General features: G+C 40.4%; 1 protein-coding gene across 3 annotated transcripts in view; it reads left to right on the top strand.

Moving 5' to 3' along the window:
- Window positions 1–26,840, top strand: part of LOC133151918 (neuronal membrane glycoprotein M6-a-like) — a 30,031-nt gene extending 3,191 nt beyond the window's left edge. The window contains exons 1-7 of one of the 3 annotated variants that reach the window (XM_061275332.1): window positions 7,000–7,182; window positions 13,971–14,163; window positions 17,073–17,229; window positions 18,319–18,472; window positions 19,401–19,477; window positions 19,584–19,649; window positions 21,922–26,840. In XM_061275332.1, the coding sequence (XP_061131316.1) occupies window positions 7,140–7,182; window positions 13,971–14,163; window positions 17,073–17,229; window positions 18,319–18,472; window positions 19,401–19,477; window positions 19,584–19,649; window positions 21,922–22,074 (843 nt within the window). In that variant the 5' untranslated portion in view covers window positions 7,000–7,139 and the 3' untranslated portion in view covers window positions 22,075–26,840. Of the gene's footprint in view, window positions 1–6,999; window positions 7,183–9,085; window positions 9,298–13,970; window positions 14,164–17,072; window positions 17,230–18,318; window positions 18,473–19,400; window positions 19,478–19,583; window positions 19,650–21,921 lie in introns of those variants that run through there. The other 2 variants (XM_061275334.1, XM_061275333.1) reach the window with 2 other exon arrangements.
- Window positions 26,841–27,920: the final 1,080 nt, after the last annotated feature.

Genomic DNA, 27,920 nt, shown 5'->3' with positions numbered 1-27,920 from the left:
CTTACAGGTCTGTCAATCTCACATCTGTGGTCATAATGTCCTTTAAGTACCTTGTTTAGACCACCTCAAGAGCATCTGACCACCATGTTGGATTCTTTGCCGTTTGGCAACAGTGCAAATAGCTCACTGGCTGATGCAGTCAACATGGGGCAGCACTTCTTTCCAACACTTTGACAATGCATTTCAAACCATCATCCTTGAAGTTCTCCATTCTCTACTTGCCACTGAATTAACAACTTCTTAACAGGCGTGTCAATGTGTCTATGGAAAACTCACCCACATGCACCATCAACACCAGTCCTCTTTTCACTCCTATTTGTTCTCTATATAAGAGTGTACCTCAGTGCTTCCAGCTTTAAACAGATGTCACTTAAGTTATTGTCTGCTTCAATGATGGAATTAAGTGTATCATATCAACAGTAACTGGAGAGGCTGGTGCACCAGTGCAACCTGCACAATCTGGAGCTGAACATGCTCAAGACACAAGAAGTTGTGGACTGGAGGAGACATCTTTCACAAAGCCTGCTCTTCACATTGCCCAAATTATCTGTGTGAACAATCAAAACTGTCAAGTTTCAGGAAACTACAATCTCTGTGCACTGAAAATGGGAGTCCAGCAGAGGAAGTTCTTTCTGCTGCCACTTGGGAAATCTACCAGAGCAGTTGTGGAGACAGTCATTGAAACAGTTATGTGTTCACTTATCACAGTCTAATTTTATACTACTCAAAATGATTGTGCTTTGCATTATTTGGTAGCAGTGGGTCTATGGCAAAGCATCTCCATAGAGCAAACTCAGAATATGGTGATGTCCATTGAGTCTAGATTTTTGGTTTACATATCCTCCATAGTTTAATCACCCAATGAACATACATAAAACAGGTCAGACATGTCATGTTGCTGGAAAACCAAAAGTGGAAGACATTAAGGACCTAACGCCACTCTGTCTAGGGATTTTCGGAATAATCAAGAATGAGTTGTGGCATATGATGGTGCCAGAAAGGCTGCTGCTCTTTACAGGAAACAGCGAGTGGTCATTTCACTTGTAGAAAAATAATTCCACAATTTCTTTAGTCTGTACAAGTGTTCAATTAAGTCTGAAGGAAAGCTGACAAGAGACTGAAAATAGACCCTGTATATATAAGCCTCGTATACATTTCATTATTATGACCACTAATAGAGAAGAATTTAATGGAGCGAAGAAGTAGTCGATTTATATCGACTTAGCACACTCATAGCGGGAGCGCGTTAGTAGAGTGGTGTGAGAGCGAGAACAAAATACAAGAGGGGAAAACCAAATACATCTGATTGTTGGAGACAGGCTGGCAAAGCATCATCATTTTTTCAGGTTGATATATCTGCTTCTCTGCATATGAGTGGTTTGGCTCCTGTGTTATGTTCATGCACACAACAGTATGTACAACAACAGTGAACATGGAATTTGCCTTCAGAGAATGAAATTAGAGTACCGTATTTTTTGCACCAAAAGGCGCACTGGATTATAAGGCGCACCCTCAATGAATTTTTTATTTTAGAAATTATTTCATATATAGGGCGCACCGGATTAAAAGGCGCATTAAATAGAAGCCATACTGCAACAAACTGAGGTTGACTAGGGTTGCGGTATGCATCTACTAGCCAATAACCTATGAGCCCTCTGTAAACAATCGCGTTTCTCAAACAATCTCCTATAAAATGATCAGAACTGACTAAAGTTCGATCTAACGCATTGGTACTACTTACCGATGTTTCCCTTCCATATCGATCCGTAGATTTACTCGAAACATGAACAGAGCAGCCTATTTTGACATGAAATAGCCTTGTGCGTATACCAGCTATTATTATAGCATTAGCCACCCGCAAACTCCCATGAGCCTCAGCTCGCAGACCCCCATGAGCCTCAGCAAAGTGTAAACAATCGCGTTTCTCAAACGATCTCCTATAAAATGATCGGAACTGACTAAAGTTCGAGCTAACACATTAGTACTGCTTACTTATGTTTCCCTTCCATATCAATCCGTAAATTTACTCGAAACATTAACGGAGCAGCCTATTTTGAAATGAAATAGCCTCGCAGGTATAACAGCTATTCGGTGACGCCCCCTGACTACAGTTGCCGCAATGTTGGGAAGCGATGCGACCTTGTAATATACTAGTCGTACTAAAACGTACTGAAACATTTTGGCAGAGCACTGTGTACAACCAGTATGGATCAACAAATTCATCAATTGATCCATATATAAGGCGCTCTGCATTATAAGGCGAACTGTGTTTTTTTGAGTAAAATGTAAGTTTTTAAGTGCGCCTAATAGTGCGGAAAATACGGTAATACATTGTTTAAATAATACATTGTATTAAATTGAGGATTAATAGAACATATCCACCAACAAACAAACAAAATCAGATTTAATTCTATTGGATTGTTCCAGGAAATACATGTAGTTTGCTTTCATGATACAGACAAAATGATCTCTGATGATGTCCGATGCTGTTCTTATATCAGTGTAAAAGGTACTCAAAGTCATGTAAAATTTTTCAAACTGTGCACATTTTCAGTAAGTGGAGACTCAAAAAAACTATAACTTAATGTTTATAAACTTGTGTGCAAGGTGAATAATAAAGAATCTAATGTGCATATACTTGCAAATTCCTTTTATTGATATTTAATAGCTATATGGACCAGTCTTAAATTGAAGAGCCACAGCAAACGTTATGAATACTGGGAGTATCCTAACACAACGCTTGACTTTCAACTAATGACTAGTGACTTTCAACTAGTATCCATCCATCAATCTGCATGTCCATCTGTCCAACTATTTGTTCATCCATCTGTCATCATCCCTGGCACCGCTTATCCTCATCATGTTTTTTTTATATTTACATTCAGATTAAAGTAATAAAACAAAAGAGAATGCGTAAATTGTGAGATGGATTATGTATGGATTAACTCTTTTAATTGTCAAATATGGTTACAGAATGCTACGGTGGATATAAAAATTCTACACACCCCTGTTCTAAAGCCAGCTTTTGTGGTCAGATTAGTTAAAACCTTTTGACCATTTTGATTGACCAATAGCCTGTCCAATTAAATCGGATAATAAGAAAACTAATAAGAGAAGAGAATAACAAATAAATAACTGCAATAATAAGGTTGTACAAATGTGTACATCCTTTTTTCACTGGAAATATGACTGTGTTCAGAATCAACCAATCACATTCATACTCATATTAAATGGACATCAGCGCACACATCCGTGACGAATGGTGCCGGGACTCTGTGGTGGGATGCAAGCACTGCTCGCCTCTGACGATGTTTGTGATCTCCAGGCTGTTGGGGTCCTGAACTCTCTCCCCCGTTGTTTACTTGTATGTTACTCGTGTACTGTGTCTCGTCACCGTGGGATGGAGGAAACGTAATCTCGATTTCTTTGTGTGTCTTGGCATGAAGGAATTGACAATAAAGCTGACTCTGACTCTCTGACTCTGATCTGCCTAACCTTTTTCAAGTAATGGGGTGGGTCCAGCTGGTGCGATAGCAGGGGTGGTGCGTGGGACCCCTTGGAACATGTTAATTAGGTTAATGTGATGCAGAAGTGTATTTATTACAATTTTACAGACAAATACAGTCAAACCTTGCTTTTCGAACGTCCTGGTTCTCGAACAAATCGGAATACGAACGAAAAATTCGAGATTTATTTTTGCTTCGGTTGTTGAACAAAAATTCGGAGGTCGAACCTCGCGAGATGAGCCGAGAGGACCCGAGAAAACCTGACCGCGCGACCCAGATGCCGACTGACTCGGTTTGTTGTTATTGTACTTTTGTTACTTTGAGGATTGTATTAACCCCTAATCATGCCTCCAAAGAAAGCAAGTAGGAGCAGTAAAGCCATCCTAAAACACAAAGACGCTCTTAAAGCAATGCGACAGTGAGCGCCCGACGCGCTGCAGTTGGGCGATCGGACCAAATCAAGCTTCCTGCGCACTGAGGTCCACTAAAAATTTGGAAAGTACATCAGGACTTTGAAAATATTTTCTAAATTTCAGCGACGGCTCTGTCACAATAATGCGACCAACGCGGTGCAGTTGCGCGGTCGGCGGTGCGCTACGGTTGCGCGTTTGGCGGTGCGCTGCAGTTGCGCGATCGGACAAATATGCGCAAATGAAAAAATGCTTGAAAAAGGCACTTTTTTAAGTCTTGGAAGGGGTTTTTTTTCTTCCAATATTTGTAATGGGAAAATAGATTCGTAATTCGAACGACTCACTTCTCGAACCGCCTTCGGAACGGATTGTGGTCGAAAACCGAGGTTTGACTGTAATACTAATTATAATCACTGGGAAGAGTTGCGAGAGGGGGACTTTTTTCCTGGGGGATAATAACAGAGAATGATTGAGAAGCACTGGTACCCCAAATAAAATGTTGCTATTCTGGTAGATATTTTTTTGTAGTTACATTCAACAGTACATGCCATGGTCCAGAGTTAGCTTCAACAGAGCAACCTCATTGTACAAATATATTTTTAGGGCAGTAAATACTGTCCACCATGAATAAACAGTATCGAGAGTCATCATCAAACAGTGACATTACCAAAAGTTGGATGTGCTTTGGAACTTGATGAAAAGATGAGAAATCTGGTCAGGAGGTGTACCAAAGGATCGACAGCCCCATGGAAGATTCACAACTACTGACTATTTAGTTCATGTGACAGCAATCTCTTCATGTGTCTTGGCTATGGAGTAAAGTTGCTCATCTTACAAAAAAAAAACCCACTTCAACTTTTTGACCCTAATTCCAAAAGGTATGTTTGGCGCAAACAAGACTGTTGATCAGCAGAAGAATACCAAACCTACAGTGAAGCATGATGGTGCAGCATCATGCCATAACGTCAAAATCGCAATTTTCATTTGAACGTGTCCCTTCTTTCAGCATAAAAATTGCCATATATTCATTCAGGTGCCAGGGCAGGCCTAGTTCTATGTGTTTCAGCTCAGTGGCCTAGTGGTAGAGTGTCCGCCCTGAGACTGGAAGGTTGTGGGTTCAAACCACCGGCCGGGTTATACCAAAGACTATAAAAATGGGACCCATTGCCTCCCTGCTTGGCACTCAGCATTAAGGGTTGGAATTGGGGGGTTAGATCACCAAATGATTCCTGAGTGCGGCACCGCTGCTGCTCACTGGTCCCCTCTCCCCCAGGGAATGGGTCAAAATCACACGGGAATGGGTTAAATGCAGAGGACCAATTTCACCACACCCAGATGTGTGTGTGAAGATCATTGGGACTTTAACTTAACTTTTAAAGCTCCAATTGTTCCATGCGCTGTCTTCTACTAGCTTTTATTTAGGAATTCCTTTAAAATGGTCACAGCTGTTTTAGCTCAAATTGTTATCTATTGTGATTTTGTAATGATAATTTCAAAGTGTATACCTAAAGAACCACATGCACGCAGACATGCACGCACACACACATACACACACGCGCACACACGCACACACACACACACACACACGCATAGATAAACAGCCCACATGCAAGTACATGCAAAAAACAAAACCCAGATGTGTGTGTGACGACGCTTATTGAGACTTTTGACTAACTTTTTTTGCGCATTATTAGACGTCCTGGCAGATTGAGAGCAATTTGTATAACACTTGCTCTGCTGGCTAATTTGGTGAGAAAAAGAAGTCTAATTAGCGCAATTAGGTGGTGTATTTTCTTGAGGGGCAAGCAGACAGTTTTGTCACTTTGCGTACTTGTGTGGTGGATGCCATCGTATTTCATCCAGAGATATGACAAGAGTGTGGCAAAACCTCTCTGAATCATTCTAGAAATGAATTCATTGAACAAATTAGCCCCATAACGACAGCGCAACACAGCTATTGTGGAGGTGAAGGGGGGGGGGCAGAAGTGGGTGCAAGGCGGTCTCCAATTGGCCACATCACATGTGCATTGGGCTACATTATTTGCAAGGGGAGATCTTGCAGTTTACCCATATAAACACAATTTTTTGCACAGACCGCAGCAAGTCTGTTTTCGCTTCTGTAATGTAAATCCCTGTGTGCACTTAGACTTTGACAATTTTTATGAGGAGATCCACGATAATTGCCCGTGAGTCTGCTACGTCCCATCCCAAATGCCCTGTTCTGTCCATTTCTAGCTGTACAATGTCCAGGAAAATACTAGAAAAAAAAAAACTCTAATGTGGACAGTTAGACTGTGTTTTGCTTTAGAATTGAGCACAATAATAGGGCCCATGATCTCAATTGTTTATATTTACCGTAATTTTCCATGTATAATATGCCCCCATGCATAATACGCACCCTAGAAATGGCATGTTGATGCTGGAAAAAAGCCTCTACCCATGTAAAATACGCACCCAAATGTTGACTCTTACTTAAGTCCGTAAACGTAAAATTATTTCAGAAAAAAGATCATCTTTGGGAACAACTGGATGTTATTCTGCCGGTCAGTATCACTGAGCATGCGCTAGCAAACTCGATAGCAAAGAAATGTTTCGGATTTGTGTAGGGTACATTGTGACAGCAAACGACCAGGTGATCGAGCAAGCGTCTGATACGAGAGCATTGTGTTCGTATGGAGCGTGTTTGAAGTAAACAGCAGAGAAGAAAGGAACAAGGCAAAGTGTTGTGAAATAAAATATTACCTGTAATACGCATTTAGGTAGAGAACTGAACTCTCGCTTTTTATATAGCTGACGTGTCTTGCGCATCCGTTCTGCGCATCTGTAATGGCGGCCTCCGTATGATATCCGGTTTGCGATGGAGATTAAAAAACAAAAAATATTTGACAATAACACACCATCAAGGATTGCACCATCGCATCAAACGATGTGTCGTCAATTATGAATTTTACTGGCTAAGTGTGTTGGGCAGGATGGCTGAATGCAATGCCCGATTGACAACAAACATAGGTAGAGAACTGATCTCTCGCTCTTTATACAGCTGACGTGTCTTGCGCATCCGTTCTGCGCATACTGTCATGGCGGCCTCCGTATGATATGCGGTCTGCGATGGAGATTAAAAAACAAACAATATTTGACAATAACACACCATCAAGGATTGCACCATTGCATCAAACGATGTGTCGTCAATTATGAATTTTACTGACTAAGTCTGTTGGGCAGGATGGCTGAATGCGATGCGCGATTGACAACAAACAAGAAGAAAGGTGATTTCAAGTTTTATTTCGACGGAGATTTTCTTCAAAAATTGTTGTAGATTTTAGGACAATAAATTAGTTACATTTTGCGCATTATGCATTGAAAATCATGGTACTTCTCCTTTTATTCAATGGAGTTGTATAGTTTATACATGACATTTTTAGGAATAGTTTATTTATTTCTATTTTTTGATGAGATCACAAAAACCTTGTGTTTAAACAGGAGTGTGTATACTTTTTATATTCTCTGTAGGTCAGATATTATTGTCGTTATCACTCTTATTACTAAATGCCTAACAGTGCTAAGAGAATGTGTTGGTCATGTCTTCAAAGCAGAAATTGCTGGCACGAGTGTGAGCTATGGACAGTCATGGAGAGGCAAGGAGGGATTTAAGGTTGAATAAACATTCTGACTGACAGTTAGAATAATTTCAGAAGGGCATGCCAGCAGCACGCGTGTGTGATTGCGTGTGACTGTGTGCATGATGAGGATTTCAAGAATCTACAGTATATGGGACATTTGCTGTCATTTGCTTTTGAGTTCAGCAATTGCATACATATTTTTGTTGACCAAAGCAAAATAAGTAAACAAGTAAATGAAATGACTAAATACTAACACAACTGAGCAATCAAATAACAGCAATGTTAGCTTGGCTTAACCACAATAACAATATAGAATCTATTAACTCAAATTTATAGGCTGATTAAGTAACTAAAAACAAAAATTTTAAAAGGTTCGACATTAACTGTGGTCTGATGGTCCGAAGCAAGTATTGGACTGAAGTGCATCGTCTGAAATGCACTGAGCCAGATTTCACTCAAACAATGAGCGGCAAAATACCCAAAGTCCATTTTGATTGCTCGAGAGTGTAGATTGGCGAGGTAAATCAAAGGAGATTGAGTTTGAAGATTCACTAAGACGCCAGCACACTTCCCTCATTTGCTTTGTCGATAACAGGCCCCACAAAGTGAAGCTGCACCCCTCTAATTATCCCCCAAAATTTTGTAAAAATTGGCGACAGAAAATGGTGCAGAATACGCCGCCTGACGTTTAGCAGGTCTTACCTTGTGTAAGTGACTGGTGTAGGGTCATCAAAAATGAAGAAAAATGACTGCACTATTAATGCTGTACCTCCATACAAAAAAGAATTACCCTCATGTTTATGGAGCACATACAGCCATTTGTGCTTATCGTGCCCCAGTTTTTACCAGGTCACGGGTCTTGCCTGCTTATCAAACCCATCTAAGGAAATATGTGATGGATTATAATATGACTGAAGTATAGAACACACAATGATAAATACCTGCTACACACATACTTTGTCTAATACAACTTAATTAATATGCATCCTCTACATATTTTGAGTACCGTTTTTTTCCGGGTATAATGCGCAAAATTTAACTAATTTATTGTCCTAAAATCTGGGGTGCGCATTATACATGGGTACAAAAAATTTTTAATTTTCTTTTTTTTCTTTCTTTATTTTTTTATTTTTTTAAGTCGTGTTACAACAAAACCAACAACAGGACTGACCGACAAAGACTTGGAACAAAAAGACAGGGTGACATTACCAAAGACAGGAACAGAAACCAAACAGACATCATGACATCATCCGACGGTGAGCGAGGGGCAGACAGGACTTAAATACAAAACACGTTACATTGATTGAGGTGACACAGGAAGGGAGGGGCGACGCGAACAGAAACTATGGCAACCTAGACACATAGCAAAACTGGGGACGAGACATGACAAATCTCCCTCGAAATAAAACTTGAAATCACCTTTCTTCTTGTTTGTTGTCAATCGCGCATCGCATTCAGCCATCCTGCCCAACACACTTAGTCAGTAAAATTCTAAATTGACGACCCATCGTTTGATGCGATGGTGCAATCCTTGATGGTGTGTTATTGTCAAATATTGTTTGTTTTTTAATCTCCATCACGGACCGGACGTCATACCGAGGCAGTATCACTGCGCATGCGCACTATGGATCCGATGCGCAGAACGGATGCGCAAGACACGTCAGCTATATAAAGAGCGAGAGTTCAGTTTTCTTCCTATTAGTTTCAATTCACAGTTTAATTAGCAGTTTCAATCAGCAAATAACAAAATGCGTATTTCAGGTAATATTTTATTTCACAACACTTTGCCTTGTTCCTTTCGTCTGTGCTGTTCACTTCAAACACGCTCCATACGACCGCAATGCTCTCGTATCAGACGCTTGCTCGATCACCTGCTCGTTTGCTGTCACAATGTACCCTACACAAATCCGAAACATTTGTTGCGGCTCCGAGTCACGACGAGGGTCAAGTTTTGGTTTCCAAGGGTGTTTTTATTCCTCTTCGACGTCTCTCCCATACAGAGGCGCCTATTTCACGTCCGCACGCTTTTTTCACATGTCCGCATGAACGCGGTGGTGCCTTCACGGGCAGTCGGAGAAATCAACGCCAACAAAATAAAATACATCCAGCCTAGTTAAGACCATACCAAAGACTATAAAAATGGGACCCATTGCCTCCCTGCGTGTGTGACGATCATTGGGACTTAAAAAAATAAATAAAAATAATTAAAAAAAAATTTTTTTAAAAATTGGGTGCGTATTATACATGGGTACAGGCTTTTTTCCAGCATCAACATGCCATTTTTAGGGTGCGTATTATACATGGGGGCGCATTATACACGGAAAAAAACGGTAATGTCATATTCATGCAATCACAAGCAAAAAAAACAAGCAGTCCCTCTCCACACATGCATAACACAGTGTGTCATATTTCCTCCATCTGGCTTAAAACTGCCTCACTAATGTGACAAATAATCATGATCTTTAATCATAAAATGGTTGAATGGCTATTGTTTATGCAAATGTGTTTTTATACAGTAAGTATTGTTGCGTATTGTGAGCGATGCCCGTTGTTGAGCCAGACAAAAAACAAAGGTGCGGAGTACAGAGTTGGTTCTTTATTGGCTAGATCTTGGGCTGTTTAATGGCGGTCAGTACACATGGCATGGCAGCAGATGAAACAACAGTTTCTCCAGGTCAGCTTTTTTTATACTGTCCGGAAATGGCAGGAAAATGTCACATGACCATTTGGTATCTGTTAGTGCGGGGGGGGGGGGGCGTGCGTGTGTGTGTATGTGTGTGTATCTGTGTGTCTATACAGTTCTGTGTGTTATATTCGTGTTCTGATTGAGCAGTTATGTTTATATGAAATAATGAGAAGATTTGCACATATATGAATATTAAAATATGAGATTGTCTAAACCACAGGTGTCAAACTCAAGGCCCGCCACATGATTTTATGTGGCCCGCGAAGACAAATTGTGCATCAAATTCATGTGTCATTACTAGAATTGCAAATTGTCTTCACTTTTAATATCTTTTTTTTTTAAATATCTGACCAGATTTTACTCATCTAATTTGAAAACGAGTTATTTGTCAGTTTGTTTTGTAGCTTTTACTGTATATAATATGAGGTGCTCATACATTTATTTGGGTTGACAGTCATAATGGCCCTCCGAAAGAAGCTGACTACAATGCGGCCAGCGAAAAAAAATATTTTGACACCCCTGGTATACATGATCTTAATTGTAATTAATATTTTCAAAATATTAGCTCTTCAGTGCAAATTATTATATTATTATTACATGTTTCCACCGTTATGGCTCTCATTTTGACATAAAACATTGATCTCTGCAAAATAAACCACGGAATAAACTGACATGATTTGTGCCTGTGAATCTATGCAGGAAAATGTGTATTAGCTGTGGCTGTGATGCTTGCCGAGCTGCACTGTTGCCATGAGAACGCTACAGGCAAAGTGGGTCAGCAGGCTCCTGCCACACCCCTGCTGGCATGGCAACATGGCTGGTCAATTAAACATGAGCAGTAGGATGACTCACATAAATGGAAACACACAAGCTCTTTTCTAAGAACTAAGGAGATGCTTTTATTGTTTTCAATACATTTTGTTTTTTTGCATGTACTTGCAACTGGGCTGTTTATCTATGCGTGTGTGTGCGTGTGCGTGTGTGTGTGTGCGTGTGCGTGCATGTGTGCGTGCATGTGGTTCTTTAGGTATACATTTTGAAATTATCATTACAAAAGCACAATAGATAACAATTTGAGCTAAAACAGCTGTGACCATTTTAAAGAAATTTCTAAATAAAAGCTAGAAGAAGACAGCGCATGGAACAATTGGAGCAATAAAAGTTAAAGTCCCAATGATCTTCACACACACACATCTGGGTGTGGTGAAATTTGTCCTCTACATTTAACCCATCCCCGAGTGATTTTGATCCATCCCCTGGGGGAGAGGGGAGCAGTGAGCAGTAGCGGTGCCGCGCTCGGGAATCATTTGGTGATCTAACCCCCAATTCCGCCCTTAATGCTGAGTGGCAAGCAGGGAGTCAAAGGGTCCCATTTTTATAGTCTTTGGTATGACCCGGCCGGGGTTTGAACCCACAACCTTCCAGTCTCAGGGCAGACACTCTACCACCAGGCCACTGAGCTGGTTAAAATGATCCAAAGCTATATTAAATGCTGTAAATTCAGAGGCAGCATTTGCCCCTCAAATAAACTCAGTGACCCCACCCCCGCTCACTATAATATTAAATACATTTTGCTATATATAACAAGTACCGGAGTTCAGGACAAGCCACCATATATCATTGACAGACGGATAGATACCTACTGACCATGCTCACACTCACAGTTGAATAGAATGATGTCCTGGCCTTATTCAAATTACAATTGGTAAATGGATTGCCAAAACCTGCAGGATGATAAGGAAAATAAGCACAAGCGATGACAAATTTGTCATTTCCTTCCTTTCCATTTTGTCATTAAATTTAGTTTGCTTGAAATAAAATCATGTCGTGGATGAGATCCGCCCGGCGTTCTTAAGGGCTCTGGATGTTGTAGGGTTGTCATGGCTGACACGCCTCGACAACATTGCGTTGCCAGTGCCTCTGGATTGGCAGACTGGGGTGGTGGTCCCCTCTTTAAGAAGGGGGACCGTAGGGTGTGTTCCAATTACAGGGGAATCACACTCCTCAGCCTCCCTGGTAAGGTCTATTCAGGGGTGCTAGAGAGGAGGGTCCGTTGGGAGATTTAACCTCGGATTCAGGAGGATCAGTGTGGCTTTCGTGGACCAGCTCTACACCCTCAGCAGGATCCTCGAGGGCGCATGGAAGTTCGCCCAACCAGTCCACATGTGTTTTGTGGACTTGGAGAAGGCGTTCAACCGTGTCCCTCGGGAGGTTCTGTGGAGGGTGCTTCGGGAGTACGGGGCGCCGAGCCAACTGATAAGGGCGGTTCTGTCCCTGTATCACCGATGCCAGAGTTTGGTCCGCGTTTCCGGCAGTAAGTCGGATTCGTTCCCAGTGAGGGTTGGACTCCGCCAAGGCTGCCCTTTGTCACCGATTCTGTTCATAATTTTTATGGACAGAATTTCTAGGCGCAGCCGAGGCGTTGAGGGGGTCCGGTTTGGGGACCTCAGCATCGCGTCTCTGGTTTTTGCAGACAACGTGGTGCTGTTGGCTTCTTCAGGCCGTGATCTCCAGCTCTCACTGGAGCGGTTCGCAGCCGAGTGTGAAGCGGTCGGGATGAAGGTCAGCACCTCCAAATCTGAGTCCATGGTCCTCGATCAGAAAAGGGTGGAATCCCCTCTCCGTATCGGGGATGAGATCCTGCCCCAAGTGTAGGAGTTTAAGTTTCTTGGGGTCTTGTTCACGAGTGAGGGGAGGATGGAGCGCGAGATCGACAGGCGGATCGGTGCAGCGTCGGCAGTAATGCGGACCCTGTACCGGTCCGTCGTGATAAAGAGAGAGCTGAGCCAAAAGGCAGAACTCTCAATTTACCGGTCGATTTACGCTCCTACCCTCACCTATGGTCACGAGCTATGGGTCGTGACCGAAAGAACGAGATCTCGGATACAAGCGGCCGAAATGAGTTTTCTCCGCAGGATTTCCGGGCTCTCCCTTAGAGATAGGGTGAGAAGCTCGGTCATCCGGGAGAGACTCGGAGTAGAGTCGCTACTCCTCCACGTTGAGAGGAGCCAGATGAGGTGGCTCGGGCATCTCATCAGGATGCCTCCTGGACGCCTCCCTGGGGAGGTGTTCCAGGCATGTCCCACCGGTACGAGAGCCCGGGGACGACCCAGGACGCGTTGGAGAGACTATGTCTCTCAGCTGACCTGGGAACGCTTTGGGATCCCCCGGGATGAGCTGGATGAAGTGGTTGGGGAGAGGGAAGTCCCTCCTGAAGCTGCTGCCCCCGCAACCCGATGTGTCGTCAATTATGAATTTTACTGACTAAGTCTGTTGGGCAGGATGGCTGAATGCGATGCGCGATTGACAACAAACAAGAAGAAAGGAGATTTCAAGTTTTATTTCGAGGGAGATTTTCTTCAAAAATTGTTGTACCCATGCATTATCGCACCCCAGATTTTAGAAATTAGTTGAATTTTGCGCATTATGCATGGAAGATCACGGCAGCTTCAATTGCTATGCTATAGACACACCCACTAGCCATTTCAACAGCTTATTTCATAACATGTCACAACAATAAAATACAAAATAAAGGGGTGCTCACTTTGCCCTTTACCAACATTTACCGTGTTGTGAATTTGTGGTATAGTTTTTAATATTTGTCTTCCATTACAATAAACAAACAAACAAACAAACAAACAAATAAAGTCAATAAAGGTCATTCCTGTATTGTCAACTCGATCTTCAACATGATAAATTTACTGTAAAGGCATTCTTGCATTACTTAATAATGGTTTTTTTTTTTCAGGTTGTAAGGAATGTTGTGAGCGATGTGTGGGTAGTTTGCCCTGGGCATCTCTCATCGCAACTATCATCCTCTACATGGGTGTGGCCTTGTTCTGCGGATGTGGTCATGAGGCTTTGAGTGGAACCGTCACCATCCTCCAGAACTACTTTGAGGTCATCCGAGCACCTGGAGAAACACTGGATGTGTTCACCATGTGAGTGACAACAACAATCCAAACCATATCTCGTTATCTGATCATGATTAGCCGGAACTTTTGTTTACATTTAAATGACTAACTGTCATGATGTCTTGTTTAAAAGATGCACCAATACTTTGGGCTTTTGTTACAGTTTAAATCATAATGTCGTTTTTAACATGTGTTAAGTAAAATCCCTATCAATCAGAGATAAGCAAGCATATAGTCATTTATTCACAAAACATGTTAGTTTATGTGGTCCTTCGACTCCTTTGGAAGATGCTACGTTACTCTGACTTAAGTAAATATTTGGTGGGTTTGAAGTGGAATGCAGGATTAGAAAGTTAAAAGCTTAAATTCTGGAATTGTTCCTGCAAAACAAAAACAGGAGATGGGGGGTTGGTATCACTGGATGAAAATATGAACATCACACTTTTGTTTAGGCTAACAATTTATATTAAATGAGACACTGAAGTTGCCGTACATGCCCAACTGTAGTAGTGGTACAATCAGAATTAGTACCTGCCACTGCTGATGATGAAGCCATTCATTTAAGTCTTAACTGGGGTATCTATCCTTTTTTATTCTGAGGGCTACATCCAGAAAAATAGAATGATGCTAGAGCTACATTGAATATTTTCAATTTATCTTGCTAAACACGGAAAAAAACAATCAGTGAAGCAATTATAATTATTTTGTATAATATCGCTATTTGTTGTTTTTTTAACAATATTTTGTGTTAAAGACAATAAGGGAAATCATTTAGGAGGCGGTGGATGTAGCTAACTAGAATAAATCAGCCCCTATAATGAGTCACAGTTGAATCCCATCTCCACATTTAAAACCATATCAAGAACATTCTGTGGTAAAATGACCAGATTTGAAAACCATTAATTTAATATCGGACTTTGACATCCAGCAGAAAGCAAAGGAAACCACTTTTGTTTCTAAAACGGAATTATCTGAATTCTCCACAGTGATTTGAAGAGAAATTGTGTTACCGTTTTTTTCCGTGTATAGTGCGCAAAATTTAACTAATTTATTGTCCTAAAATCTGGGGTGCGCATTATACATGGGTACAAAAAAAATTTTTAATTTTGTTTTTTAATTTTTTTTTTTTTTTAAGTCCCAATGATCGTCACACACGCAGGGAGGCAATGGGTCCCATTTTTATAGTCTTTGGTATGGTCTTAACTAGGCTGGATGTAATTTTTTTTGTTGGCGTTGATTTCTCCGACTGCCCGTAAACGCACCACCGCGCTTCGTGCGCGCACGGGACAGCAAACGAGCAGGTGATCGAGCAAGCGTCTGATACGAGAGCATTGCGGTCGCATGGAGCGTGTTTGAAGTGAACAGCAGAGAAGAAAGGCAAAGTGTTGTGAAATAAAATGCACAGAACGGATGCGCAAGACACGTCAGCTATATAAAGAGCGAGAGTTGTTTTCTTCCTATTAGTTTCAATTCACAGTTTAATTAGCAGTTTCAATCAGCAAATAACAAAATGCGTATTACAGGTAATATTTTATTTCACAACACTTTGCCTTGTTCCTTTGGTCTCTGCTGTTCATCCTAAAACACAAAGGCGCTCTTTAAGCAATGCGACAGTGAGCGCCCGGCGCGCTGCGGTTGCGCGACCGCACCAAATTAAGATCCCTGCGCAGTGCGCACTGAGGTCCACTTAAATTTTAGAAAGTACATCAGGACTTTAAAAATATCTAAATTTCAGCGACGGCTCTGTCACAATAATCGACCAGCGCGGTGCAGTTGGGCGGTCGGCGGCGCGCTACGGTTGAGCGTTCTCTCGCGCGCTCTCGCTCTCTCTCGCTCTCTCTCGCTCTCGCACACACGCAAACCGGATATCATACGAGGCCGCCATTACAGATGCGCAGAACGGATGCGCAAGACACGTCAGCTATATAAAGAGCGAGAGTTCAGTTCTCTACCTAAATCCGTATAACAGGTAATATTTTATTTCACAACACTTTGCCTTGTTCCTTTCTTCTCTGCTGTTCACTTCAAACACGCTCCATGCGACCGCAATGCTCTCGTATCAGACGCTTGCTCGATCACCTGCTCGTTTGCTGTCCCGTGCGCGCACGAAGCGCGGTGGTGCGTTTACGGGCAGTCGGAGAAATCAACGCCAACAAAAAAAATTACATCCAGCCTAGTTAAGACCATACCAAAGACTATAAAAATGGGACCCATTGCCTCCCTGCGTGTGTGACGATCATTGGGACTTGAAAAAAAAAAAAAAAAAATTAAATTTATTTTTAAAAAAAATTCATAAAAATTGGGTGCGTATTATACATGGGTACAAGCTTTTTTCCAGCATCAGCTTGCCATTTTTAGGGTGCGTACTGTACATGGGGGCGCACTATACACGGAAAAAAACGGTACTATTTTTTTAGCTGTAAATTTATTTGTGTCTTTGCCTATCTAGAAATTTTTTTTGTGTAATTGGTAGTTAGTTGTAATGGAAGGCCTCATTATTCACATCCCTTCGGATTTTTGAAAGCTCTGTTTCTAATGCTGTCCACCCCCACTTTTTTATTTAAGTAGCATTACAGACCATGTCAGTTATTTATAGTGTATGCCGCAGCCTACCCAAAATGGACAGTAGGCCGCAAATGGCACCCGGTCTATAGTTTGGACAACTATGATTCAATATATGTTCTGGATCATCGGATCATTATATTACATGAAAAAGACAGGCTCTCCACGATGCACCAAAAAATATTGTTACATCATCACATTTTATCACAATAGACATACTACAGGACTATTTCCACTTTTATATCTGATTTCCTTTCTTTGAAAAATAAAATCCACCTCTGTAATTATTCATGATTTGATGATGAAATGATTCATAATGTAAAAATTTAGAATGGACCTTGGGAATGAAAGAGTGATGTTTATTTTCCCTGTAGCATTGACATCCTGAAGTACATCATCTACGGCCTTGCAGCTGGATTCTTTGTCTTTGGAGTGCTGTTGCTGGTGGAGGCATTTTTCACTACTGGAGCAATTAGAGATCTGTATGGAGAGTTCAAGATTACTGCTTGTGGACGCTGCCTGACTGCATTTGTAAGAAATCTTATATCCAAACACAACAGGATTTCACAGTTTTATATATTTTGTTTCAGCTCATGCCGCCTAAGAGATGGGTGACTCACTTTATGGTCATCAACTGGAACCATATTCTATTGTTGTGAATTTTCGAACCAGGAAAAACAGAATAATACATTAATTTCTGAAACATGAATATTTTATTCAAATTTGACATCAAATAATTAGCACAGGAGGCATAACAGGACATTTTAAGCTGTGTTTTAAAGTTTTCCTCCTATTGAAAAATGAAAATGTTACTTTGCCAAGATATTGATTGTGAAAATTGCATTTAAGGGGAAACTTATTAAAAAGTGTTAAACTTGTAGAAAAACTTGAATGTAGTCTCACTTCGCTAATCACAATGACTACGTGAAAACAGAAATAGACCAACTGGGGTCCGTGCATGACATTGGCAGGTAAACAGCAAAATCTCCCCTTGCAGAGCACATGGCCATCTGTCTACCAAAATAGGGGCCTCGATGTTACTCTTTTGAAGTTTTATTTTTTTGGAACATACGAATATCTAAAAAATTAACAAAGGTATATTGCTAATTCTGCATTTTAAATCTTCTCAGCTGACCTTTTCACTCTGCTTATGTCTGCCAGTTTAATGCCCAGTTGCCAAATGAGGGATGGGGATTATTTGCTTATTTTACAGAGGTGAATCTTCCACCACAGTTTCAGCAACCCCTTGAAGGCCAACATAACATGCCACGTCGGTGTGCCCACTAAGAATGTGCTGTTGAGTGCTCTGCAAATGACTGAAACCTTGTTAGCCAGGCCTTGTCTCGAATTGGTTGTTTTCCATCTGGCTTGGTGGCTTGTTGGAAATCAAATTTGAAGTACAAGATGGGGTCAGAGAGGACTCTTTTTCATAGATCAATTTACTCGTGCAACATTGTCTGGACAAACGAGAGTTTTGACGAATATGGTTTTTTTTGTCTGAAAATTTTAAACTAGTAGATAATGGCCCTTGGATATATTGACTATTGTCTCACTAAAAGACTAGAAAAGCACGATTTATATTTCTAGTTTTGTGTTACCGAGTTCGTTCTGTCTGTTCAGCTGATGTTCCTGGCCTACCTGTTTTTCCTGGTGTGGCTGGGTGTCACAGCATTCACCAGCTTGCCAGTCTTCATGTACTTCAATGTTTGGTCCATGTGCAAGAACACCAGCGTGGTTGAGGGAGCCAACCTCTGTCTGGACCTCCGCCAGTTTGGTATGTAAATATTGTTAATGTTTGGATCAATGAATAACACCCATGTTTCAAAGGGTAGTTCCGCATGCGCTAATTCGACCTTGACCTTTGCAGCAAAACATGTGTTCCTCACAATAATCAAAATTGTTCATCCCTGTACCTACATCTGTAATTATTATGCAAATTGGAATTAAAGTAGTTGTTTTGAAAAAGATATACTCACAGGTGGGTGTGGTGTACTGTTACTAGTAAGACCAGCAAGGGGCGCTGCTGCAATGTAGTTGACAATAGGTTGTGAGTTAGTGCAACACTAAAGTGACCATCGAACCCCAGCAAGCCGTCTCAGCCTCTTATTATACAGTACAACACAACACAAGCGAGTATTTATCCCACAATACAGCAAGTCCAAAATCAGCATACAGCTACATCGGGGGGCAGCGAAAACAATGCAGGGAAATTAGCGCCAAACTTTTTAGCCTACCAGTGCACTGTGGGATGCATTACAGCAACATCCGGAGTTCTGTAGACATGATGTGTGTCACTCCCCTTACTTCCAACATTTCTGTAAGCAACTGGGGGCAACAAGTTGTCTATTATCTTCAGTGTCAGCAGCTCCTCATGTTTTTATATATATATATATATATATATATATATATAGGTCAGTGCGTTTTGTACTTTCATCAAATAAGTTAGTCTAAGTATTATTTATATTATTATTAAAAGTAATTCATTTACATTTACACTAGGATGACAATTAATGTTAAAATATGACTTCAAACATTGACAGTAAAATGAAAAATCTTTCATAGCTATTTTGAAATTACAACATGAACGCCAACCGGCGCCACAGGAGGAATTGTGATCAACTTTGGAGGCTCCATTATACATATAAATTAAAGACACAAAAATTACAATTTCATTTAGTCTTGATCAGGTTTCTGTTCATCAGGGGCCGTGACCATATCTGAGGAGAGGAAGGTATGCACGGGATCTGAGAAGTTCTTCAAGATGTGTGAATCTAATGAGGTAACAAGTACAGTATGATTTGATCTGACTAAAATGATAACAAATATAAAACAAGCATAAAAATAGCACACATGAACAATTGTAAGCCTTCTTTTGACTCTTGCAGCTGGACTTGACCTTCCATCTGTTTGTGTGTGCACTGGCTGGAGCAGGAGCTGCTGTGATTGCAATGGTGAGCATGAAACTTATTGCAAAGAAAACAATATTTAATTTCAACCAGTACCCCACCTCCTGGCCAAAGTCAGAGGCTCAATCTCACCCACGACCCTATTGAGAATAAGCAATGCAAAAAAAAGATCGATATTCAATTGATCATACGTATATACCGTATTTTTCGGACTATAAGTCACACCGGAGTATAAGTCGCACCAGCAGTAAAATGCACAATAAAGGGAAAAGAAAACATATATATATATATATATATATATATATATATATATATATATATATATATATATATATATATATATATATATATATATATATATATATATATATATGTATGTCGCACCGGAGTATAAGTCGCACTTTTGGGGGAAACACCAAGAACAGACATGAACCAGCAACAACAGGCTAAACAATACGGTATGCTAACATGACATAAACACAAATGAGGAGCCGAGAATGGGCCTGACTTAACATTAACAGTGATTCATATAACTATAACATGAAGAACACGTTTATCAAACCATCTGTCCGTATAACAGGTAATATTTTATTTCACAACACTTTGCCTTGTTCCTTTCTTCTCTGCTGTTCACGTCAAACACGCTCCATGCGACCGCAATGCTCTTGTATCAGACGCTTGCTCGATCACCTGCTCGTTTGCTGTCCCGTGCGCGCACGGAGCGCGGTGGTGCGTTTACGGGCAGTCGGAGAAATCAACACCAACAAAAAAAATTACATCCAGCCTAGTTAAGACCATACCAAAGACTATAAAAATGGGACCCATTGCCTCCCTGCGTGTGTGACGATCATTGGGACTTAAAAAAAAAAAAAATTAAATTTTTTTTTTAAAAAAATTCATAAAAATTGGGTGCGTATTATACATGGGTACAAGCTTTTTTCCAGCATCAGCTTGCCATTTTTAGGGGTGCGTACTATACATGGGGGCGCACTATACACGGAAAAAAACGGTATGTATAAACTATATATCAAACTATAATATAAACAACAATTTTATCGAACCATCCGTGTCACTCAAAATCATTAAATCCATTGAAATCTTCGTCCTCTGTGTCACGCACCCCCCCCCCCCCCCCCCCCCCGCTGCCTTCACGGCCTCCCTAGACAATGTGAAACTACTAATAACTAACATAAATAACAAGTTTGTCAAATTTTCTTTCTGCTGCTCGATTACCGTTTTCGGCTGCATATTTTACTACTGCAGTTTGTAATCTGCAGAGTATGATTTTCTTTTCGGTGCCATTTTTGTTAAGCCCTTCTCAGTTGATATGAGTTACAGCCAATGGTGAATTTATCAAAGCACGCCTAGAGCGCCCTCATCCGGTTTAGTCTGAAAAAAACATGTGAAGTGAATCTACTTCACAATGACGGTAATGACGGTGTGAATGTGTGAGTGACCCCCAAAAATTTTTATTTTTATTTCACGTATAAGTCGCTCCTTAGTATAAGTCGCACCCCCACCAAAACTATGAAAAAAGGTGCGACTTATACTCCGAAAAATACAATAGTTGTTTCAAAATGTTTTTTCTTTTTTCAGTTAAGTACATTGCCGACTGAGCATATAACTGAATTCAGCTTCCTTTTGAAGGCAACAGGGAGGGGGGTGCTTGGCAAGTGAGTCACTAAACTGTGCAGATTTGCACTGATGGCGAGATTCAGTTCTTTCAGAGATCTATCTCTATGCCGTATATAGTGAGTAAATCTACCAATATCACTGCTGTTAATGATAGTACCTCATAGTACCTTTGTCTTTGTCAGCCATTGCGTAAAAAACAACATTTTGTCACAGACCTCCTTCTAGTCCTGTTTTGTCATTCCTTGGATTCACAGGGAGTTGGTATTCATCCCAGAAACACTCCACCCACTCACATGCTGAATTCAGAAGAACAAATTGCAGTTTAAAAAATGTGCTAGGCAAGAAAATAGGGCTATGGGCGGCACAGTGGATCACTGGTGAGCACGTTCGCCTCAGTGCAGAGGTTGTGGGTTCAATTCTGGCTGCAGCCTTGCTGTGTGGACTTTGCATGTTCTCCCCATGCCTGCGTGGGTTACCTCTGGGTACTCCGGTTTTCTCCCACGTTCCAAAAACATGCATGGTAGGCCGATTGAGCACTCCAAATTCCCCATAGATATGATTGTGAGTTTGAATGGTTGTCTATATTCCCATATGAAAACAGGTTCCACCGTAATCTCAGCAATGAAAGTACGAAAATAACTTCTTCCTTCCTTCCCTTCTTGCTTTCCTCTTGTCCCTGTAGGTCCATTTTCTGATGGCCTTAGCTGCTAACTGGGGATACCTGAAAGATGCAAGTCGGATGCAGAAATATGAAGATATCAAGTCGAAGGAGGAGCAGGAGCTGCATGATATCCACTCTACACGCTCCAAAGAACGCCTCAATGCCTACACATAAACACATATGTTGCGAAACAATGCATGCACCTACCAAACAGACACACTAAAGTATTTATTCACACACACAAACCTGCAGCACACAGTCATCCATACGAACATAACATTAATCAATATAGATCAGTATGAAAAAATATATATATATACAGACTTGTGGTAAGCAGCAAAAATGATGAAGAAAAGAAACATTGATATCCTCCGTGTGCTGGCCTAGACTATGAAGACTTAAACTGACGATTCAAAGTTATGCAATATGAATGTGCAGTGCTTAACAATTTTAGTAGACCACCTGTCATTAAAGTAAGAAGATACCTTTCAGCATCATGAAGTGTATGAAATGAAGAGTTTTGATTTCACTGAGCTCTCGACTGGTCTGCTAGGCTTGTCTGAGAATTCAAAAAATAATTAACAATACCAAGTGAAACCATTGAAAGTAAATAGCTATGTGACTGATAATGTGGTTTAAGTCAAGTTTATTTGTCAAGTTTATTTTACTCTCTCAGTTTACTCTCTCTATATATACTATCTTTTGTAGAACAGTACATTTGAAAAATCATAACTATCATAACTGTAATTACAATTTAGCATTTCAAAAAACTACTGGGGTGTTAATTGTTAAAAAAAATTAAAGGTTGTGTCATAAACCATATACGTAATTGTGTAGTGGTTTAATAAAAATGCTAAGCACTGCAGATGAATTAAATGAAAGAACTATCATCAGAAATGTCTGCTGCTAGCATGACACTAAGTAACAGTCAGTCGAAGACACACGGAAGACTTCATTCGATGTAAGATCTTTTCATCGAGGATGTGTAATATCAAGAAACCGCTATCAAAAACCTCGATACCGACAACGCGCAGATCACACACATGCACAAAAACACACAAACATATATTTGTGGATGAATGGTCAGTGTTGTCCAGGCAGTGTCCGTATGATGGTGTCATGCTGTGCTATGTCATTTATCCACATTATGATGACTGGTATTGCAAAGAAATATGGTTTATGGGAAAGTTTGTACTTAAATGAGTGCAAATGGGTAGCTTGACTCACATAAACCCTGACCAAATATTTTCCCAACTCTCATCTGGAGCCCAGTTTCATCGGTTGCGTCCTTGACAGTACTCACTTCCAATTACAATAAATACAAGTAGCCTATGCCACCAATGTTCATTCGCATCGCAGGCTGTGGCTTTTTTTTTTTTAACAAAATGCACTTAAAAATGCTGATGCTAGTTAATCGTGATATTAATCCAAACATATTGCCCAGATAAGGTGGCATCACGGACCAGTAAATTGATAGTGAATTAGTGTTATTCTATTCGTAATGTCAGATTAGATTGGTTCACAATTAGCATTAAAGGTGGTTGATGATTTGGATTAACTGTCGAAACTGGGCTTCTTTACCTTTCTCTGACAATGTTTGTGTAAACTTGTGATTTGTACTCCAGAAACAGCACATCTTAGCAGCACAAAATCTTTTACAATGTCATATCAATGTCATATTGTCTTATATATGTCTGTTAAGACTACATTTTTCTCACTTTTTGGAATTTTTGCCACATTTTACCAGCATCGTTCATGTGTAATTTTAACAGGGGTACATATAAAGGGCAGTGTGTAGGGGGTTGGGGGCTTGGTATCACATTCACCTTTTCATGTGATTCTGCACACACAACAACACAGAAAAACTCATCTGTACACGTATAAACACCAGCCATTGTGAGACTTTGATTCTATGGTTTTGCTATCATGTTCAGTAGTAGCTATGTCTTTGTGTATCTGGCTTTAATTGGACCAAAATTGTTTTTTTGAAATGAAATTAATCCAGATCCTCACTACAACAGACAACACGTCATTGGCATCAAGGAGAGATAAGTGTGAATGGTATCTCGGCTGTTTAATAGTGGCTTTTTTTGTATGTAGCTTTCAATGTAAGAGTGAGTGTGCGTGTTCTTTCCAGTCCTAACTGTGTCTTTTCAGAAGATACAGGAAGGAAATACTTGATAGCTTTAACAGCAATCATTTTATTTGAGTTTAGTGCTTATTCCTTTGAGAATGCCACATTACCCTTTTATGGATTGAGAGCTACATTGCATCTTAATTGTAATTCTGTGAAAATACATGTTTTGTTCGCATTAAGTGGCAAGAAACTGATTAGTAAAATGATTGTATGATCGTAATAAGCGCTGAGGGAACATGAGTCTCTATCTGCCAGTAGAGATGGTTGAAAGTGGAATAGCTGAGATGAGGATGATTGATTGACTGATTAATAGATTGATGACGAGACAACCAGCAGAGACACGCACACACACATACACACACGCACACACAAACTCCACTATTGCCATCACTCTGAGCCATAATTCTGCTCTTTTACTGTTCACAGCAACATTTCACTATTTTAGTAAGAACCTTTAATGCTTTTTTGTCAAATCATAATTATGGAAGGGTGTCCAAAAAGGCAAATTCATGTTTTTTGTAAGAAGTATTGTGCACGGCACCTACATATATTCTGTGTAAAGATTACATTTATGTGAAACAGTTGGGGGGAGCAGCCGAGAAAATGATTTCTGATAGGTAACAGTCTGAAAGGTGAGGTTTAGTCTCATTGTACAGCTTCTCACCCTTAGAAGTGTATTTACACACACACAAACACATACACAATATTGATGGAAGACAAAACCATGTAAAATACATTTTTTAAACAATTAGGCTGGTTAATAAAACAAATGTTGAGATTTTGACATGTTATGATTTGGTAAAATTAAACAAGCATCTTACACAAATTGTAGTATATAAGGTGCAACGGTTTGACATTGTCTTGACTATGAATTGGAAATGAACACAAGGTTAGACACAATGTTTTCTCAACATTTAAGAGCTTTTGAAAGATCGAATTTCATTATGTGGAAAACCACAGTACTGTGAAAGAATATATTGAAATAGAGTTAAACCAACTTAGAATCGACAAGGCGTCCTGACAGTGTGTGAATGCAGCCTGGATGAGGCACAATAGGCAACCTTCACCAGATTGTGTCTGTATGCTTGTGTGTCTTGGCTGAATACATTTCAGTATTTATAAGGGTCTAGTTTTGCATTAACAGTATTCATTTCATAACCTTTCATTGCCTGACAATGGATGTCTTGTCAGTGTTTTTAACCTCAGATAAAAAAATGTTTTGTGCACTTATTGACCATTGTGAGCTCTCTATCTCTTATTATTGGTGTGTATGTGCATTGATGTCCCCTTTGTGGGACCTGTGTATAGTCTTGCAGCATTGGTATAACATGAAGAAGTAACAATGATGACAATGAATTAATTCATAAAAATGAAGAAAAACTTATTCTAGGTTAATGAAAAAAGACAGTGAATCTAGTTGTTGTTTGTGGCATGGTTATGCATTCAATGGTCATAATTTTAATGATTAAACAGTATGAGAAATAATTTCCACTAGCGCTGTTCTGCTATTTTTGTTTTGTTCCTCACTTTTTAGCTTGCGGTATTGAAGTCCTAGTTGCTAATGGTGTTGCTAAGCTAGCTAGCTTCTTTAGTTGTTTACCACCAGAGCAATATATTGTCCCAGTTTAACAAAACTACAATTAAATATAACATTTTATCCTTGAATTTCTGGAATAGGCGTGCATGATGAAACTGCAAGTCATATTCATTGGCTTTCATGAGATTTGCAGCTATGATGTAATGTATTGCTCTGGTCACCCATAATGCACCAACCAGCCTCAGCTCACACCCTTTGCCTCTTTCTCTCACATGTAGTTATAACGAGCAATTCCCTTTTGGCAAATGTGAAATTGCACTGAGGACTTTCAGTCTTGGTCCTTCAAACCATGTTGTCACTAAATCAACATGTTACCTCGCAACAAGCCCATGCTGCACAGCTTGTGTAGCCAAAGCAAGTCTACAACAACTGTTTAGAAAAAAGATAAAATTAATGAAAATCTTGATTAGCTACAGTCGAAAGGGGACACGATTTTTGCTGGCTGTGGTAGCATGCTACAAAATGATGGAAGAAACAATCACAGATTTCCTGAACTGGAAATCTTCTGTGTGAATCAAAAATGTTACAGCTGGTGTGAGAAAGAGGAGCGGACATGAGCTGCTTGCTCCCCATTTGTTTGAAACTCCCTGTGAAAATGTTTATATTGACTCATGCCAATCCTGCATCCTTCTTGTCAACCTGCTGTCCGGTGCTTAGTTGGACTCACACTCCCAACACTTCCACAACTATAGCTTTGGTTATGTCAGTTCAGCATAAAGCAAACCTTCCAAAACATAAAATGTGATTCACAACATTTTGTGACATTTTATTTTTATCTAAGACTGGAATTTTACAGTGTGAGTTCTGCAGCTCTAATCGTCAACTCTGAATTACAAGATGAAAACTCGGCTCCTCTGTTCCTGAATTAATTCAGCTCTTGACCATCATGAGTGCCACCACAGGACTTAAAACTTAGTTGAAGTGAGTCTGAGTCTGCAACCTTAAAATGATTATCAGCTATATACTACATGAACAACAATATTAGACATTTTGGACGTAGGGAGATTTTTTTTCTTCTTCATTTCCATAGTAGAATTTTTGTACTCCACTGTATTTGCTTAGTAGCAGGCTTTCTTTGATTCACTCCCCATTTTTTTACATATCTGTGCCAACAGCTTGGGCAGACAGTGGCTTTTTTATTTGTAAAAACATAAACTTGCTTGCATATATAAATAAAATGAAATATTACACTTGTGTACTTGTTGATAAGGAAACAATTGTGTTTGTGTCTTAATTTCATAAGAAAATGTAACAACAAATCCAACAAGCTGACAAAAAATTATTCCTTGAATGAATGAATAGTATTGCTCTACTGCCCAATTTAATCATACAGAAGCATCGGAGCCATGACACAATGTGTTGAATTTCAAACATCAAACAAATTTGGCAACTTGCTTAAGAAAGTAACTCTTCGGTCCAATATATATCAGTTAATAAATCCAAAACAGTGGAGCTTTGTATAATTGTTTAAAGGATGTACATGTTTTTGTTTTGCCAAAATTTTCAGGGACACACAGTCAGATTTAGCACTTACGGAAGCTCAGTGTGGGACGTTGGTATAATGCAGTGCTTCTCAAATAGTGGGGCGCGCCCCCCAAGGGGGGCGCGGTGCTATTCCCGGGGGGGCGCGTTTGCGACAGTGCAACATTTTACGACTTACAAGACAAGTTAGGATAGTCACGGTGGGGAAGGGGGGGCGCGAATAGTTTTCTTCTTGCTAGGGGGGGGGCGTAACAGAAAATGATTGAGAAGCACTGGTATAATGCAATTAAGTATAATGCTGACTGCTCACGGTTATGCAATTGGCACCAAGATATCCAAGGCCACGGTTTGATGGACGAGATGGACCTTTCAACTGATCACCCCCTCTGTTGCCTCTGACAGTAGGGGGAGATGCCGGTCCGACCTGGTAGACCCAAACGTGTTGGAAGAGTTTGCTGGGAAGATCTAGCAGAGTCCCCTGTCAGATAGAGTGTCAACTCCCACCCCAGGCAGAACTTTTCCCACGAGCCGAAGCAGGTGGGGGATATTGAGTATGAGTGGACCATGGATCCATTGATGTGGTGGTCAATCGGAGCTGTGGCCGTAAGGTGGTTGGTACCGGTCGAGATGGCAATCCCAAAACCCACCCGAAATTTGGGCACGTGAGGAGTTGGGCAGTGGTGGGTGAAGCTTCCGAATCAACAAACCCTCATCAGCAATTAAAACATATCTGGTGTGCGCACCTGTTCGTAGAGCTGTGAGTACACTCTGGTGTTGCCCAAAGTTTTCAAAAGCACCGTAGCT

Source organism: Syngnathus typhle, linkage group LG3 (genome assembly GCF_033458585.1).
Source record: "Syngnathus typhle isolate RoL2023-S1 ecotype Sweden linkage group LG3, RoL_Styp_1.0, whole genome shotgun sequence".
In the NCBI taxonomy this organism is placed as follows: Eukaryota; Metazoa; Chordata; class Actinopteri; order Syngnathiformes; family Syngnathidae; genus Syngnathus; species Syngnathus typhle.
The sequence above is the reverse complement of the archived record's forward strand: the minus strand, read 5'-3'. Positions and strand labels throughout refer to the sequence as shown.